This window comes from Labrus mixtus, chromosome 19, assembly GCF_963584025.1.
Source record: "Labrus mixtus chromosome 19, fLabMix1.1, whole genome shotgun sequence".
NCBI classification, from domain to species: Eukaryota; Metazoa; Chordata; class Actinopteri; order Labriformes; family Labridae; genus Labrus; species Labrus mixtus.
This window is the reverse complement of record NC_083630.1, coordinates 7,279,554-7,297,963: the sequence shown is the minus strand read 5'-3', so window position 1 is coordinate 7,297,963 and position 18,410 is coordinate 7,279,554. Positions and strand designations below refer to the sequence as shown.

The 18,410-nt window shown below is 40.0% G+C and overlaps 2 protein-coding genes across 3 annotated transcripts; both read right to left on the bottom strand.

The window, feature by feature from the left end:
* Positions 1 to 88: 88 nt before the first annotated feature.
* si:ch211-196f5.2 (uncharacterized protein LOC556372 homolog) lies at positions 89 to 1,860 on the bottom strand. Of its 2 annotated transcripts, none has more exons than XM_061064202.1 (4): positions 1,417 to 1,860; positions 1,234 to 1,333; positions 991 to 1,120; positions 89 to 412 (listed from the first exon to the last, which is right to left on the bottom strand). In XM_061064202.1, the coding sequence occupies exons 1-4, from the start codon at positions 1,542 to 1,544 to the stop codon at positions 321 to 323; spliced, it is 450 nt and encodes a 149-aa protein (XP_060920185.1). In that variant the 5' UTR covers positions 1,545 to 1,860; the 3' UTR covers positions 89 to 320. The 2 variants fall into 2 exon arrangements, with proteins under 2 accessions (XP_060920185.1, XP_060920186.1); XM_061064203.1 differs by having other exon boundaries at positions 89 to 409.
* A 2,936-nt stretch (positions 1,861 to 4,796) lies between these two features.
* Positions 4,797 to 17,106, bottom strand: rec8b (REC8 meiotic recombination protein b). Its single transcript, XM_061064538.1, has 18 exons — positions 16,956 to 17,106; positions 16,726 to 16,794; positions 15,718 to 15,860; positions 14,401 to 14,476; positions 13,779 to 13,896; positions 12,013 to 12,088; positions 10,911 to 10,978; positions 10,162 to 10,243; positions 9,232 to 9,298; positions 8,751 to 8,943; positions 8,339 to 8,470; positions 7,788 to 7,863; positions 7,097 to 7,281; positions 6,790 to 6,829; positions 6,603 to 6,678; positions 6,420 to 6,521; positions 5,793 to 5,899; positions 4,797 to 5,481 (listed from the first exon to the last, which is right to left on the bottom strand). Exons 1-18 carry the CDS (start codon positions 17,009 to 17,011, stop codon positions 5,390 to 5,392), a joined length of 1,758 nt encoding a protein of 585 aa, XP_060920521.1. The 5' UTR covers positions 17,012 to 17,106; the 3' UTR covers positions 4,797 to 5,389.
* Positions 17,107 to 18,410: the final 1,304 nt, after the last annotated feature.

Below are 18,410 nucleotides of genomic sequence, written 5' to 3'. Positions count from 1 at the left end.
GGCAACACTCAAAAACCAGCACTTACATCACCCTCTATACTCTCTGTTAGAGCTGGTTTAAGTGACTAACCAAAACCAGTGCATCTCATATTATTATTATTTCTCCTTAAAACTAGTAGTAACATACAACACTAATTTACAAGTGCAAGAGATTTCTTTTTACAATTTCTACAAAATTAAGCACAATGTTAAAGTGCTGGCATGTTTCACCATGCAACACTTACAATCCTGTAAACTAATGCAAAGTCGCCTCGTGGATTCAAAAAGGAGTTAGAAATGTGCTTTGCCGTGGAATAATGATGGGGACTTTTCGTCGCTCTTCAGATCTCCCGTTGCCCCTGAGCGTTGGTAGAGTCTGGCTGCTGGTCTTCCAACGCCATAGTCATCTGCACTGGTGTCAGTCCATCCTCTCCTGGAAAAGGTCCAAACACACCTCGAGTAAATGCACATGCCACTGAAACCACAGATTCATCTGCTTGTGGTAGAGGTGACAAATACCACACAATTATAGCAGTTATGGAAACAACTCTTTGAATGTGTCCACACAAAACAACAGAGAAGGTACTACTGACCCTAGTAATCATCTTTACATTGCACAACCGGCTGATTCAGTACACTAGCCCATCATGTCATACAGGTACAAAGAAAATGTCTCTGACAAGGCAATCTGTTATTCCCAAATTCCTGAAAGTGTTGAGGTAATTTTTTTTATCTGGACATTGATGTGATGCTTACAATGATCTCATTTTGGTGCCTGAGGCTCTGACACACCGATGTGATCTACATCAGTTTGACACTCTCCTATCTGAGGTCCCTGCAGAGTCATACAAATAATATATGTGCTAACAGCTACACTGATAAAACCTCACATCTGAATCAAGAAAGCTGCAGAGTTGACAGTAACAACAACGGTTATTACAACTAATCATTTATACATGTAAAGGTGCTGGATTTGAACATCTGAGTGATCGATTTAAACTGCCTTCAGACCTGTAGAAGTGTGTTTCCAGGGCAGGATGTTCATTCCTGTGCGGCAGAAGGAGCGGTCAGTGTGGGCCTCGGTGCTGTACAGCACCTCCTGCAGCTGTTTGTCTCCAGGCTTCTGGGCTTTCACTCTCACCTACACGTGGAAACAGATGGCACTACTCAGACACCTACCCTGTGCTTCCATGTGGATCAAAACAAACAAGATCAAGGCTCTTGCAGTTTTGTTCCAAACATCTACAGTCATACCTCAAGGATGGTGATCTCTTTTTCCTTCAGCTTCCCTGCCTTGTTCTTGACCTGGGTCTTCTTGTTGTCGACCCACACCACTCTTTCCTTCACCTCTGACCTGGTGACGGGAAACAGACAACCATGTAAACACATTTACCGGTACATGAAATTGCTTTTTTAAGATCCTTCGAGCTGACTCACTCTTGGATGCCCAGGTCGGCCAGTGTTGTGTCTAAGAAGGGGAACGGTTGATGGGCTGGGTCGGGCTGCACCTCTATGGGCAGCGTCAACGACATCGGGATGTCCCACTCCAGTTCTACTCGCACCATCGGCCCTGGTGAGTCTGGCCCTCTTTCGGCCTGCTCTGAGTTGGCCTCTCCTTCCTCCAGCGAGCTTTTTGTGTCGTCTGCTGCCAGCTTGATTCTCTGATCAGTATCTCAAAAAAACAGTGTGATGTATCCCGTGCTCTGGGTCTCTTTATCTCTGTGACTGATGCTTTGGTATCTGCTCCCTCTGTCTCCAGCGGCTCTGTTGTTGCAGATACTGGCTGGTTCAATCTTCCCTCCTCAGGGCTGATGATTCAGAGCGCTGCGTCTTCTGATGATGAAGGTCTCTGGAAAGTGTGAGCGTCTGACTGCATGCAGGCTTGAGCTCTGTTCCCTGGCTGATATAAGCTGCCTGTGCTAATGTGTGTAATGTGTCACTCAGATGTTAGGTTTATTAGACTGTCAGGGAGGAGATGGACGGATGGTGGTGTGTGTACTGCTCCGTGTCAGTGCTAATAATCATTCGGACCATCCCTGTGTGAGATCAGGGTTTAGTTGAACATATTTTGTGTCAAATAAGGACGCTTATGTTCCAAACATTGTTATTAAAACTAATTTCTTCACAACTTAAAGTAGATAATGGTATTTCAAAGGTAAACATTTGGTTTCATAACACACAATAAAATGGAGAGCGATCACTTCAGGGTCAGTGTGCACAACAGATTTATGAGTGTGTAATGACATGATCTACTTCACCCTAACAGACCCTCCTCTCATCATTCTTCTCCTCTCTTTGCCCTCTATATGGGCCATTCACAGTTCAGCGTCACATATTCAGATCTACAAGGGGACACAAACACAGGACACGTGTCTCCGTATGCTGTGGAGAACGTCTGTTTTGACCTTTTCGAGCAGGGATATGCCCAAACCAGCACTCGGCTTGTCACACAAGCCGCCACAACGAATCTTCACAACCAAAAGCTGCAGCTTTACGTCAGCACCGCGGAGGCATACAGATGGTGGAAAGGCCTGTGAGTGTATAGAACCAAAAAGACTGTATACATGGCAGGTTTTGGTCGCACTTGTCTGTATGCTCAAGCATAACATTGTAAGTATAACAACATTTGTGAATAGGGTTCCCCTATAAGAATGAATTCACAGAGAACTGTAACCAGAACGTTGCACTGTCACTCAGCTTACAGCAACTTTCCACTTAACTTTGATTTTCAGTACAAACTGCAGATTTAACCTCAATCACTCTCCTTGCTTCACTTGTAAAGATAAGCTCTAAATACTAATGTTGTAGTACTCAAAATCCATCTCGAGACCACTTTTTGAAGGTCTTGGTGTCTCTTCTCGGATTCAATAGCATTTATACTTGGTCTGGTCTCAGACTGGGCAGACTCAGGATTTATTTTTATTTATTTATTTATTTATTTTTTGGGGGCTTTTTGTGCCTTTATTTGAGAGATAGGACAGTGGATAGAGATGGAAATCAGGGAGACAGAGAGTGGGGAATGACATGCGGGAAAGGAGCCACAGTTTGGATTTGAACCTGGGCCGCCCGCTTGGAAGATCATAGCTTCCATACATGGGGGGCACGCACTAACCACTGCGCCACCAGCGCCCCAGGCTCAGGATTTTAAATCAAGACGGGTCAAGACCGCCACTGATAGGCTTCTTTTCCCAAGTCATTGCTGTAATGAGAAGGTAAACAGCCCTCTCTTAAACAACTGATAACTTCACTTCATTTGTAGTTTGATATTTCCCCCCCCTGGTTACAACCAGTGTTAAGGTCTAAGTGACATGAGTGACATGCCTGCTGCACACAAGTGATGATTTTTCAGTGATATTTATGGTCTTGGTCTTGTCTCGGTCTCGTCCTGCCTTGGTCTTGTCTTTGTCTCGGAGCACTCTGGTCTCGGTTAGTTTGTTCTTGACTACAACGCTACCAAATATCCACTGTACACCATCCACTCTGAACCAAATGGCAGACAGTTGTCTATCATAACTGTTGGACATTAGCATTATGCAGCTAGTCAGATATTTCTAACTGAAAGCAGAGCAGCACAGACTTCACAAGCACATGCTACTGTTGCTCAATGTCGTCTGTTTGCTAACAAGTTTCCAAAACAACTATATGGTGATGATATGTCAATGCTTGGGTCATGGTTTGTTACTGCTGCCTCTCAAGCTTTCACACGTACGTCACTGTGTGTCTGTAAACAAACTGAAGTTTTGTCCCACAGTTCCATTAATGCAGCAGTAGTGGAAGTAGTGACTAAGAAAGATGCCCACTATAACCATCGAGCTGCTTTTGTGCAGGACATTAAGCCCTGTAATCCTTGAGGGTTTGTATTTGTACTAGCAAGGGAACACAGTCAACCATTTTCGGTTAGCTATAAATGCTAATTAAAAGCAAGGATTAGCTATAACCTAAATGCTTTCTTTCTGTAGGAAAACATGGCGTGTCAGTGGAGAAGACGTCTCCTGGCATCGCAGCCCCACTTGACTGTATCACAAGTAGAATCAACAAAATATCCATTCTACTATGATGATGTAAATGAGGATTTCTGTTCAGTGACTGTATCACTGACCTCTGCTCTGGCCTCTCAGTCACAAACAGGTGCCACATGGATATGGGCTTATCCCTGTGTACCCCCCCCCCCCCCCCCCCACACACACACACACACACACACAGCATTCCTCTGTGTATTTAATGCTGACGCTTTGTGGCGTTATTGAGGCATGAGGTCAGACAGGAGTTTTCTGCCAGCGAGGCACAATGTAATCCAACTATTCTTTTCTGTACCATCAGCTTAAAACTGATTGATGAAATAAAAAGTGGGATTTTTAGACTAATAGACTTATTTTTTTAATGTTTTTTTTTTTTTTTATCTTGAACAACAAAAATTGAGCTTTATGTTCATTTGTCTGATATTAATCCCAAACTACCTGTAAGTAGAAAAAATACAAGCTCTCTCAGGATAGTGACGATAGTGATAGTGATGTTTCAGACAGGTAAGACCTAAACTAATGTTAAAATATGTTTACTCAGTTGATCCTAAACAATTAATAGAAAATAGAGAAAATGACAAGCACCTGAATTTCCAAAAAGTAAATAAGAAATTGTGCAAGCACAGGATATTATCTTGTGCGTGCGATATAATTATCTTGTTCCTGTAAGTTATTATCTAACTTGTGCGCGCAAGATTTTTATTTTTACTTTTTGGGACTTCAGGGGCTCTGTACCAATCTGAGGTACATTCTGAAAATACCTGAAGGAACACAAAGGTCATCAAGCCTGAAGATGAAACTATTTGACAAATCATTCCACATCATAGTCTGTCAAACTTATCAAGAAACATTTATTAGAGTTTCAGTTATAATATGATATCAAAGGGATAGAAGTAAAAAGTCACAACCGTCACAAACTGTATAAAAAGCTTCATTTAAGATCTTTAGAGGGTAAAAGCTCAGTCATGTTTAAGTCTTTGATAACAGTTCATATTAAACAGGAAACCATTGAAACTCAGTTGATATAAATACTTATGAATACAAAAGCACAAACAAGTTAAAACCAGATAAAAAATGTTAAAAATCTTTGAAATATTCTTTAAAAACAATGTTAAAAAGCTACTGAATGCTGTTCAATATATTACTCTTCTGAGCTGTTTAACCATTATATAACCACCACTCATAAAAAATATCTAAATGTTGATACAATTGTAAAGATCTGATGATGTCATGTTATTAAGAGAGGATCTATTAGTACATCTACTGCAGTAATCATTACAAAGATGTGAACTGGAACTCTACAGAACTAAAGTGAGTAACTCTGTGTGTGTGTGTGTGTGTGTGTGTGTGTGTGTGTGTGTGTGTGTGTGTGTGTGTGTGTGTGTGTGTGTTCAGGCGGTCATCCTGAACGCTGCAGAGTTGATGGTGATGACACTGTAGGGTTCATTCTGTCGTACAGTCACATGTCGAGCTGAGAGCAGCTCTGAAGAAGACAAACACAACATCATTAAAGTGTTTCATTCAATCTTAATTTTGAGTTCATTAAAGAATCCTGAACTGGTGTATGATGTGTTTTCAAAGTGCACCTGTAAATTATAAAATATTCTCCAATGCACAAAATAACACTTCATTTCTCTATCCTCATTGAGATTTATTTGGAAACTAAATGATCTCAGTTTGTGTCAGTTATTGTAACACACACTGAGCAGCATTATAGTAGCTTCTGAGCAGCTCATCAATAATAAACAGGAGCATTACCACCGTCTAATAAGCAGAAACTTATAATGTCCTTACCCAGCAGTTTGTAGAGTGAGTGAGCTGCAGTGGTGCGATCGACCTCCGGGGGCACCAGAGAATCAAAGGTGACTTCTCCAAACCTCTGCAGACTGCTGGAGATCCAGCTAAGAAAAACAAGGCATTGTAATCAAATTACCGGTACATTTAACGATTCAACTCTGAAGACTGGTACGGACATCTTTAGAAATGAGCTCCAAAAGGTTTGTTTTGATTGGAAACAGGAACACGTGACTGTCGGACATCTTCTGACAATTTTTCTAAATCTTACAGATGCTGCGGGGGGGATGAAGGGACAGAGTAAAGTATTTAAAGGCTTTCCATATACAGCCAATGAAACAATGCTCATTTATACAAAATGTATCATAAAATATATGTTAGGCTATCAAACAAGCAGCTTTATATCTTATCAACTGACACTCAATTACCAATAATGTCTGATACTTAAATATACCAGATTTGATGTCCACCCTGGTAAAGAAGGTAAACAGGCTAATATGTCAGACTCAGATTCCTCTCTTGAATGGTTCCTCTCTATTTTGAATTTCAAAGCAGATGTGTGTGTGATTTGAAGTGTGTCTGTGTTCTGAGTGTGTGTGTCTGTGCTGTGTGTACTGAATTAAATACCTCAGCATGTCCCTGCTCTCTGCATCATTCTGAGCCTCAGGCATCTCGATGTTCTCCTCCACTATTGGCTCCATTTGAAGGCGGGCCTCCTCTTGTGGGGACCTAGCACACACATTAAAACCCTAGAGTGATCTATTTCTTTATTTTCCTAGCTTTGTGTCTGTCAGCTCATCTGAGACTTACAATCTGCTGACAGGAGTGATCACATCGCTCACAGATTTGTCCTCTTTTGACATGTCCAGGATCGCATCTAATACAGCTGTTGATAAGCACAAACACACACATTATAGGGCTGTAAATTATATCATTGTTGTGCTGCCAAAACATCATCTGAAAAACTAATGTGTGAGAAAACAGAAAGAATTCTCACATGAGCCGTCGGCGGGTTGCAGTCCTGACTCACTGGATATCTGAGAGAGAGAGAGAGACACACAGATTCATGAAACAGAAACAAGTTTTATAATCTAATTTGTCTCACCACTGAACTGAACACAGTTGGCAGAATACGACTGCAGGCCAGCTGCCTATTTGACCTATGGTTTCACAAATAGCCTTGCAGAATTTGGCATGGCAAGAAACTTGACTCCTGGTTGGTTAGAATATTTTTTCATTTTCTTAATAAAAAAAAGGAAACATCAAAGACCGGCATTCATATTAAAATGTCCTCTCACACCCACCACCTCTCTCATGCTTGAGTGCCTCCTCTTCCTCTCTGTCCTCAGTATTTCTCTGTCCTGCTCTGACTCCTCTCTCCCCTCCTCTTCTCCTTCATTTCCCCCTCTCTCGTTTCCCCCATATGCAGGCAGGCTGGTGAGCGAGGCACACTGTTTCCATAGAGACTGGAGGTCACTGTGGAGGAGGGCTTTGAAGGGGTCACAGGAAAGTCTTCAGTCAGTATTTTGTATATCCCTCAGCAGATGTGAAGTGGAGGGCATCTCAAAGTACAGCTGGAAAGTGTTGTGATCAACACTGATAAAATGTGTCACAGGGCTGATAAATGTGTTGCTTATTAAAAACCACGCTGGACGTTAATGCAAGTCTTACACTGCACGGACTCAAAGTCAAAGAGGTTGAAGGTTCATTTTCTGTATGAGGTATGTGACCTACAGCACAATAACTTCTCACTGACTGACTGTAGAGCAAGGTTATCAGTTACCTCAAATGATTTATTTACCTTGCATTAAAAAAAAATCAAAAAACCCCACAGATCCCCCCCCAAAGGACTATTTATCTATTTTGTTCTACAACCAAGAGATTGCAGATCTTTTGTATCCTTTTGACGTACAAAAATGTGCAAAAGTTCATATTCTAATGGGTTTTCTCAGTATTTCAGAAAATGTTATAATAATTCTTTAGTGTGGTACTTACATCCACAGGGGGCGGTGAAGAGCTGAGCAGGAGCAGCACGCTTGGTCAAGGTGGGGAGGTGTAGCAAAACCTCGGACTGACCGGAGGGACAGAATATTAGTTTGATGATACAGTGTCAATAGAATGTTTTTTTTTTCAGTTCACAGAGGAGGGAGAGAGGAGGGGTAGAAAAGGAGTGTAGAAGGATAGAAAGAGGCAAAGAAATAAAATCAATGAGCACTTCTCCAGAGGGCTTAGAGAGCTGAAGGAAGGCGAGAGAGCTGGAGTGTGATTAACTGACATCCTGGTGGATCAACACTTTGATGGAAAAACGTTGACTACTGAATGCCAACAACTGAAAATTGAATTGATCAGTGGCTGAAAGAGTGAATGAACGTGTGTGCACACAGTATATACAGCCTTGTGTGTATCTTGTTTGTGTGTTCCAGTCATGATTCCTGGTTGAGGGAGATGATTGTAATAATGTAAATACTGTGTTTTAAGTGAGTGGATGTATTTAAACATATACTGTACATGTGATTAAGAAAAACAGCATCAGTGAGATTTAGTACCAGGTCCAGAGTTTCAGCTTGTGGGTTTTCAATCTGTTCCTTTATAGCTTGGTCAGATATCTGGACCTCAGAGTCAGCGAAGACCAGCTGGCGCCTGCGACCTCCCCCTCGCTTCCTCAGAGGAGGAACAACCTGATCGCAGAGAAACACACAGCTTTAATATTTCAATGTATTTAAGGAAGTCCCTTCTGAGCATCAAACTGGAAAGTATGCATCAATGTGGAGACACACCCTTGTTTGTTTTCCATTACTGGTTTCTAAAATGAAACAAGCTGCTCATGAGTCACTTTGTGGAATGTAGATTGAAGTTAATGATGAGTGTTACAGTGGAAAATGCTTTGTCATTGTTTAGTGTTGTCTACATGACATAACTCAAACAACAGGTGAATAGACAGCATCACCTATGTCTCACCTCTCCATTGGGACTATCTGTTGCTCCTTCACCTTTGTACCCAGGCGCCCTAGATGGTGGGGTAGGCATAGCAACATGTGGTGGGGTCATCTCTAGGGCAACAGCTGCCAGAGGAAGCGTCACAGGCTGACCTGTCTCTTCGTCTAGCAGCCACATACTGTCCCGCTCTGCTCCCAACATGGTCTCCTTCAGTCTGGAAACAACACACACACACACACACACACACACACACACACACACACACACACACACATGCTTACTGCAGTTTGTCTTTACAGGTATGAGCTGTGTTATACAAACTATTTGGTATTGTAAGTGTCTATGTCAAACTATCCTGTTTGTTAACATCCAAAAACAAACAAAGAAAGCAGACTAGTACTGTAACAATGACTTTCATGTTTCCCTGAAGGCACTCTCTGAGGAGTGGAGGTAATGGAAAGGACTGAAAGTCAATTTTTGAAAGTTTCTTCACAAGACTTACTGATCAATAGATGTCATGGCTCCTTCAAGATCCCTGACCCTCTCCTCTGTATACTGCCCATCCAATCCTGTTCACACACAGGTAAATGATATCAGAGACATCATGTGAAAGAGACGTTTCAGTTAACCCATCTTTCCAAAAACAATTTACTTCAAAGATAAAAAGAAAAACCTTAAACAAACTCAAATAACTTCCATCTTTAAAGGAAACATTTCTTTTTGTTTTAACAGATTTCATAATAAACCCATTTATACTCTCTTGCCCTTTCGCACATGAACTACACTCCTAAAAATATCCAGAAAATGTCCAGGTGAGCTTCATGTTTGACTTAATCGAGAAATTTAAAGAAAGGAGCTGCAGGTGGGGTGCAAGTCTGGGTCCGGCCTCTGGCTAATTTTCCATGTTGTTCCCAACTCTTTCTCTCTCCCAGGTTTCTCACTCTGACGTGCCATACCCTGCCTCCTGAGACCCCCCCCCCCCCCTCCCCCCTCCAACCAACAGGGGAAATCTCGAGCTGTGTAGGATATGTGTGAAAGGGTCAGGGGCCGGCTGTCCAGACATTTTCTAGAAATGTCAGCAGTGGATTTGTGAAATGGGCTTCTAACTTAAATTAAGAACATCAGTCATTTATTCTTTCTATTTGTTTAAGCAAATGATGATTTTCTAAAACTTAAGAGATGTACTAATAACTTGTCCACTGAAAATACATGTTTCTCTCCTGCAGCAAAGGCCCACACTTAGTCAGATTTTATTTGTTTATTATAGTGACTGCACAAAGAATGTGATGTGGTTCACTGGTGCAGACACATTACAGAAAGCTCACACTGTGGGACTAATAAAGTTGGCACTTCACAGAACCTTAAGTATAGTTTAGCAACCAGCTTGATTTCAGACTTCCCAACTTTAATACAAACCCATGCATGCACCCACCTCCCCGGAACTGGTCCGGTTGATCCAATAATAAGTCGATCTCTCTAGCTGTTGCTTCTGGAAGGTCATCACCCATAAAATACTGAGAGAGAGAGAGAGAGAGTGAGTTTAGAAGAGGACACAAGGTTTTTGGTAAAGAGAAGAGGATGATAACAAAGAAATTACAACATTTTGCATGCAAAGCAAAAATCAGCCAAAGGGGCAGGCAAGCAGGGGCGGAGGACACAGAGTATCTATATGTGAGCCACACATCTGAGTAAACAAACTGAGCTGATGTAATTAAGTCACATCCTATTACACCAAAATGGTCTTCGTCAGCCCATTATGCTTTAAGAAGAGTATTATCAGTCCCTAAGTGACATCATGAAGAGCCTAATAGTGAGTGGAGGATTGTGGGACTCAGACAGACTGTAGTAAAACGCAGCTGCTCTTTATGACTGTCACATAAATTAGATTTGAGGGGTGAATTCAGGACAGTCTGTTAGGCATCAGGTATTTTACATCCACTCTTTCCTACACCATTAAGTCCACTGCATTATACACACTGTTTAGAAAATGTATGGATTTAAGAATGTTTTGTCTCATGGCATGCTGTAAAGTCTGAGAGAAGACCACCTTGGAGTGGTCTTGAATAAAGCTGTTGTTGGCACGTTTCACATCCCAGTCCAATGAATCACTAGGATGGCTGTTGTGTCTAAAAATGATGACAAAGATGTTTTTCTGTCCCTTCACAGTGGCAGAGCGTTTACCTCAGCAGCGGGGATATGCAACTGCTCCTTCTCCTTCAGTGTGATGGCAGCTGGAGGTGACCTGAAACCTGGTTTGACACAGCAGGGTGAATTAGAAGACAAGCATGTTTGCAGCACAGGGGGAACCATTACAAAGAAAAACAGATTTATTTCTAATTCAATATGTGTAGATAAAATGTAAATACATTCACTGAGCATGTATTCATCATTTTCCTTACAGGAGTAATAGCAACCTCCTGCACCAAAAGTTTAAGAAGAAAATGTACAATTTATTTAATTCATATAAACATTTTAAAGCTTCTTTAGGCCAGTTAACAGCTAGCGTTTTCAATGAGTAGAGAGCATTTGCATTAGCAGGCAGCCGCCCGGAGAAAAGGCACAGCGTTCAGCATCTTTTTTTGGAGCGCAATGCTTTTTTTGTGCGGCTGCTCTGAGCGCTCACATTAAAATACGTTCAACTTTTCAGAAAGCAGATGTTGATGTTGCTGGCACTCGTTTCGAGATAAATGATTTTCCTCGATTTTTTGCCGATCTTGTCTTGTACCCACATCCTCTTTGCTCCGTGTCTGATCGGAAATTAAACCATGCCAACTTTAAAACATTCAGTAAAAATTAACAGAGCCGTGTCTGTCATACAGCGGCATTTGTCGACAGACTGTTGTCATAGAAACAGAAGGGATCTTCATGTAGGCGCTGCTGAGCGCACTTTTCTGCCTGCAAAAAAACACCAGGTGGACACAGGGCCTAAGAAAGATTATCCTGAATGTAGGGGTGATTTCTGAAAATTTTTGTCATCATACAAAACGATCCCACAAACCTTTACAAAAATCCAAATAATCAAAAATATGAAGAGCATAATCACCGCTGTCACAAACCAGTTGAAAGAGTAACACATTATGAACCGTGTTATACAAAAAGCTGTGTCCCATTACAGGTCGGGCTATTAGGATGAACCTGAACAACCTCTAAAGGATTTGATTTCTCATACAGCTTTGAGTTTCAAGTAAACATGTGAGCAGTGGGAAACAGATTTGACTTAAACAGCAGTCATCACTGAATTAGGACACAGCGTTTCTTTCAAACATTAAAATACCGGTCTCACCGTCTTTGTCAGCTGTGCTGTGGGGACTGGGCACCAGGGAGTGCTGTGACCCTGCCTCTTCATTCACCAACAATGGCTACAAACACACATTATAAAATATTACATGACGAAAAAAAGAATACTCAAAAGATATGTTTCTTTTTTTTAGGACAATACATGAGAACCAAGCCTGATGAAAACTACCATATGAAAGCCAAAACTCGATCACTACGAGGCAAAGTTTGTGAAAAACCAAACTAATGCAGAAGTTATACTTCCAACTTTCTTATTTTGCCTCGCTAAGGCAGCAAAGAAACATCATCTCAAATGATGAAGCTCATTTGCTTCTCTGCTGTACTTCCATTCTCTTATGTGCGACATAGCATTTCCTGCCTGACACCTGATGAGTGTGTAAAATATTCAAATACACAATTACCGGTAGATCAAATCACATCAGCAATTTCTCATTTGGACCCTGAATGCAAAAAAACAGTATAGGGACAATTTCAATTACATCACAGGACCCACTAAAGATTTACTCTGGGGCTTTTGTATGTCTTTATTGGAGAGACAAGACAGTGGATAGTCGGAGAGAGATAGTGGGGAATGAAAGGAGACGTTGGATTCAAACCCAGGTCACCCGCTTCGGAGACCACAGCCTTCATACATGGGGGACACAAACTAACCACTAGGCCCCTACTAGAGTGATTTCCAGGTTACTGCCCCTGTATAGTTTAGTCTCACTTGGTGGTGCTGTTGATGATTTAAGACGGACATGGTATTTCCACAGGGAAAGATGACAAGAAGGACAAAGGTCAGCTGTCAGACGGTTTTAGAGCACACACAGTGAGCAACAGTTATCTACTGGGATTATTCTATCTCAGAGTACCAGTGGGTAGTATCCAGAGATACTGCATGTATGCTATGCTGGAATGGGAGTGTCCTACACTACAGGTGTAATGCCATAGGACAAACACTCACCTGGGGAATTAGTTAGTTAAACAGTGAACTGTCTGTTAGAATAAAAGGCTGAGGTATTATATGTTGAATAATAAAACATTACAACACAGTAACTTCAGTAAAGCATCATATTGTATCATGTCAGCCTTCTGAAGGGTCTGTGTAGTATAAACATACATGTATGTACATACATCCTTTAAATAGGTGTGGCAAGTACAGGATGTGTGTGTGTTTTTTCTGTATTTGATCTGCGATTAGAAAACACTCAGTCCATTGTAGCAGCAGAACTTTTGCGCTGAATGTGGTCAGATGAAACTACTTACCGGTACATGTAACCTCAATCCTTATTACTTACTAATTAACTTCTAATAAAACACCCAGAGTTAAAGCTTTACTGAAAGAAAGTTTACTGATGTAAGAGTCTTATCTTATTTATTAAATGTCCTACAGAGGTGGGAAAACATCTCTGAACATATGTCTAAAGGGAAACAATGTGTCATATTGTGGGTACAGAATATCTGTATTGTATACATAAGTAACATGTGACAGTATGTCTTTAGTCTATTATTTCACCTACTTTTAAAAGTCATAAACAACTCAAATGTAAGTTGTGTTTGACAGAACAGTGGTGACATCTATTTCAAACAAGCACATCTATTACTCCTGCTTTGAACAGATAAACAGTTATTCTACACTCCACAAGGAGACAATAGGTTACACTGCCTTTGTAGACACACACACACACACACACACACACACACACACACACACACACACACACACACACACACACACACACACACCATGTCATCATATGGCTTACTTACCACGTGTACGCTGTAGGGGCTGGGCAGTTGTTTCAATTTCATGAGTCCAAAGAAAGGGTCCTGAGCCCCCTCTGCCTCCTCCAACATGTACAGGTTGTCAGGCACATCCAAGGCCAGCCTGCAGGATAAACACACCAATAATTCTATCCACAATATCCAAACATCCCTCACATGTGCAGTGCTGTATTAGCTAGCTACAGTTTGCATACATTTATCCTTGAAGTTGGTTTCATAGTTTAAAAAAAATACAAGTATTACTAAAATAAGATCTGTGTACACGATCTGTAGTATGCATAAAGCTAAGATGAACACATACCCATACATCACTGCTGTACAATAACACAGCCTATTAACATTTATAATGCCTTTTAATGGAAGCATCTTCATTTGTCCATCATTCACGCAATACCACACTTCTGCCTCCTTGTACAGTCTTAATTACCAAAAATAATCTCCCTCATAAATATTCCACCAGATGCTTCGAGCTCTGACTTCCCCCTGAAGCATAAAACCTCTGCAGGGCGCTGCTTCAAATCATAGGAGGTCCAGGATAAGAAAAGAAAAACACACTGGGCATGCACTGTGCCAGATCAAATGGATGTGTGTGTCGTTGTGTGCACACCTGTCAGACTCAGCCAGGTCAATAGGTATGCATCTTTTAGAGCGCAGCAGGCGGTCCATGGTCTGCTGAGCCTCCTCTGGAAACAGAGCAAGAGTTGACATTTTCAAACACAACTCTTGGATGTGCAGTTCCTTCAGACACAGAAGCACATATGTCACTTATAGGTCAAGGACTAAAACATCTGGCATTGATCAAAGGAGACCATTTGACCATAATGCCTCCTTTTAAGACTAGAGAAGATGGCTATAAACAAGGTATCCTATTAATTGAATTGTTTTTGGTTTGATATATTTTCTGCATAATGACTTTCATTCATGTATTGTTTTAGTCAAGGTTTACAGATAATCTATTCAACTGTCCCAGCCAGGATGACCAAATAAATGTTTTATCACGTTTTTTTAAGGACATATTATAAAACAGAGAGGACACATTCCCACTTGTCCTGTTAAGCACTCTCGATCGTATTGAGGTTCAATTTTATTGCACTGAGATATTAAATTAAATACCATTGCTGAATTCAAAAACCACAGTAGTCAACAGGCAGTGGTTGCTTTTTTGGCCTCTCCTCCTGCTTATCATCCTGCAGTGTTTCTCACAGATTTCATCAACCATGACAACAGCATGATTGTGAACCTGTCTGATGCAATACAAGTTTCAGGGTGTCATTTATGCCAAGATGACTAGAGAATGTTGAGCTTGGTTTGCTGGTATTGCATTCATCTGCTCTATCTAGGAGTTTAAATCAGCTTCGTCAGGCTGATTTGGGAAGCATGCATTGTGCAGAGATAGCACTGTTTTGGTTAAACACTGAAACAGCATTTCTGACACTTCTATGTTTTGCAGGGACAACTTGTCTTCTGTGTTTTGCATAATTTGAACTAACAGCATTTTCAAATTTCACCTTAGTTTACCCTGGAAAGTAACCCAACAGAAAATAAAGGTAATTGTTTAGCTGAACATCATCCTTCTTACTGACTGCATTTTCTGCTTATCCTTGATAATCAAGTTATTTAAATCTTCCCTTGTTCAAAACTAACATACTCATGCCTACACCTGATGTACAGTATGCTATTAGATTTGTCTGCCACCACTGTTAACACATGAACAGTTTGTGGTTTTTATACTGTATAAAGCATTAAAGTCATTTTTTGGTCTACTACCCTTATGTTATCCCCCCTTTCTTCTTGCTCATCTAGCAAACGGTTACAGTGTACTGTGTATAGAAAATGTAGCTCTGAGGACAGTTATGACTTCTGGGCTTTCTACTCTTGCTTGTTCTGCTCTATTCTAGTTCATTGTCATGTAATTTGCCCTTACCGAGCAGGAAGCCACACTGCCTGTGGTACACAACAACCACTCCATACTGCAGCTGAGACGACAGGTAGAGAGAGAACCGAGGCCTCGGCAGGTTGGGTTGAGGTGCGGGCACCTGGGCTGTCACATAGTCCAAAATGTCCCCACTGTAAAAAAAACAAATTATAAACTGGTATTATATAATAAAATAGTGCAGCATTTTTAGAAGGTATACAGCACTACATAATACAGCTGCATGTACTATTTATACTACCGTAAAACTATTAATAGCCCAGGCTTTGATTTACTTCAGTCTATGAAATGACCCTGCAATTATTTGGGACAGGCTTCAATATGAGACAGGCTTTCAATTATTTTTTTAAACAAAACTTGTGCAAACTAAGCAAAGCTGGGAAAGACTGCTAAATTGTACATTTACACAAGACAGAATATTAAACAGAGTACACACTTAGGATATCAATAAACAATTAAATAAATCACTAAATAGATCTTGCTTTGTGAACCAGCATGTGCACCTCCTTCATACAAACATAACTGTCTTTCTTGGACAGATGTAGTTCATCTTTATTTTGTGTGTCTTGCTGCTTTTTGTCCTTATATTGATCCAAAAACTCTTTCAACACGAAAATCACATCTCTAATGGAGAGCTGCCTTTATTTGTCAAAACTAGTACAAGGGACTGGGCCTGAAAGTTAGATGTGCTTTTATTTGAAGATTGACGGTACATCAGATCAGTACAAAGAGAGATCTGACCAATCTTTAATGTCTTTTATAATTTACACCTTTACACCAAACTAGACTACTATTTACTTGAAAGCGAGCAGCCTTACTCTCATGTCAACTATCAAGCACAGTGAAATCACAATATATTAACTAAGATAGTGTTAAAAAAACACGAAATGGGCCTAAAATATCAGATACCTGTCAATGAATCAATACAAGCCAGACAGTTAAATACATCCTTTATCTGTCCTAGCTTGCTTTGATAAAATAACCTGATTGACTTCTTACCATGTTCTCCTGACATTGACTCTGAGCAGCTCTCTCCGACTCACCCTGATACCTCTTGTAGCAGCTAACCTGAATAAACAAACACAACATTCAAAAACAACATGAATCTGACACAGGCTTATCATTTATTTATGTTTAAAGGTCCTGCTGTTTTGTTCGTAGTTAACAAAAGGCTAGCTACCTTTGCCATCACAAAATATTGACCTAAATTATCTTATTTAAAAACTTACCAAACTGTGGAAAAACATCCAGTGTTGCGCTTAAGGACATTTGGGTAATAAAACATGTTTTTTTTTTTTTTTTACAGTGCCTTTCTATAGCATGTGCTCTGTGGAAAAAGATAAAGGTTCAGGGTTTTGTCTTGAATGGTAAAATCGTGAGTAAAATACCCACCACGGGTTTCCCGCGTCTAGTTACGCTTGGCCAATCCGGTTGCGACTTTCAATAAATTAAAAGTAAACACTCGTGATGCCTTCATGTAAAATAGAAAAAAAAGGAACACTTGTGTTTTATGGCAATCCGCTTTATCTATTAGAGATTAGACATCAACAACTCATATGAAAACTGTATTCTCACTAATAACACATTTAATTTCAGATACCCACATAGTAATTTCTCATAGGATGAATGATGTCATTTTTGTCATTCATGTGTATGAGGCTTTCAATGTCAGATATCTACAACTAATTTTTCCTATCCCAGAATGACCTTTCAAGATATCTGCAAGTGAGTTCTTCCGGTTCTTCCCATAGTCTGTAAATATCTTCCAATCTGACAAAATCATAGACTGTATAATGGTAAAAATAAAAGGAAAAACTCCCTTTTCAGATTGCAACAATCAAATTGTCACCAGTCATAGGATGTCTAGACGGTAGATAGACTTGTAATCACTAATAAAGGAACAAAGACTAGAATAAATATTGTTTTTTATTTTTTTATTTTTTACACTTATGTCCATAAGTAGACATATTATTACAGTAGTGGTAAGTATATTTAGTGGAAATACAACAAATACTCTTGTCAACCTATTTGATTTTAGTGTTCTTTAGATTCCCTTTATTATTTATTGATTATTTAGTTTTCTGTTTATCTTTCGTACCTTGATTATTCATTGCTATTTATTTTACTAAGTAATAAATAATAATAATAATAATAATGTATCCTTTATTAAATTCAGTTTTATACTGTGTACTGTGTAAGGCCTACATTAAATCATCTAGCGAAAGTTGTTTGAAATTGTCTCAGTAATTACATTTCAATGATGCAAAAAATACATAGCCTATATAAAAAAATTATGAAACCATTTAATGAAAATATACAAGGGTTGCTTTGCTTATTTAACAATTTTTCTTTGGATACTAAAAGCAAAGTGTGTCGCTAAGACATAGTAGAGATTATTGTAGTTGTAGTGGAGTAAATGGTTAAAGCTGCTTCTTCCATCACCATGAATCAGCATCACTAAATTTGCAAATCTACAATTTTACAACACATTTAAGTTTGAATATGTGTCTTTAAACTTTTACATAAATATGTTTTTTGGTTCATAATTTAAAAAAAAAAGTTTATTTTATTTTCTAGTACAGGGTTAAGTTGGTTTGAGTTCCAGGGGCCTTAATTAATATTTCCGCGGTAGGAAAACATGAGGAAAACGTGACGTCATCCTCCTTATGGGAAGTGGTGAATGA

Excerpts from the sequence above, each read along its gene's own strand:
- si:ch211-196f5.2 (XM_061064202.1), bottom strand. The coding sequence starts at position 1,544 with ATGGTGCGAGTAGAACTGGAGTGGGACATCCCGATGTCGTTGACGCTG. Across the intron at positions 1,334-1,416 it reads GCCGACCTGGGCATCCAAGA|GTCAGAGGTGAAGGAAAGAG; the intron begins GTGAGTCAGCTC and ends TCCCGTCACCAG. Across the intron at positions 1,121-1,233 it reads AAGAGATCACCATCCTTGAG|GTGAGAGTGAAAGCCCAGAA; the intron begins GTATGACTGTAG and ends TTCCACGTGTAG.
- rec8b (XM_061064538.1), bottom strand. The coding sequence starts at position 17,011 with ATGTTTTATTACCCAAATGTCCTTAAGCGCAACACTGGATGTTTTTCC. Across the intron at positions 14,477-15,717 it reads GCAGTGTGGCTTCCTGCTCG|AGGAGGCTCAGCAGACCATG; the intron begins GTAAGGGCAAAT and ends CTCTGTTTCCAG. Across the intron at positions 5,900-6,419 it reads GAGAGCAGGGACATGCTGAG|CTGGATCTCCAGCAGTCTGC; the intron begins GTATTTAATTCA and ends TGTTTTTCTTAG.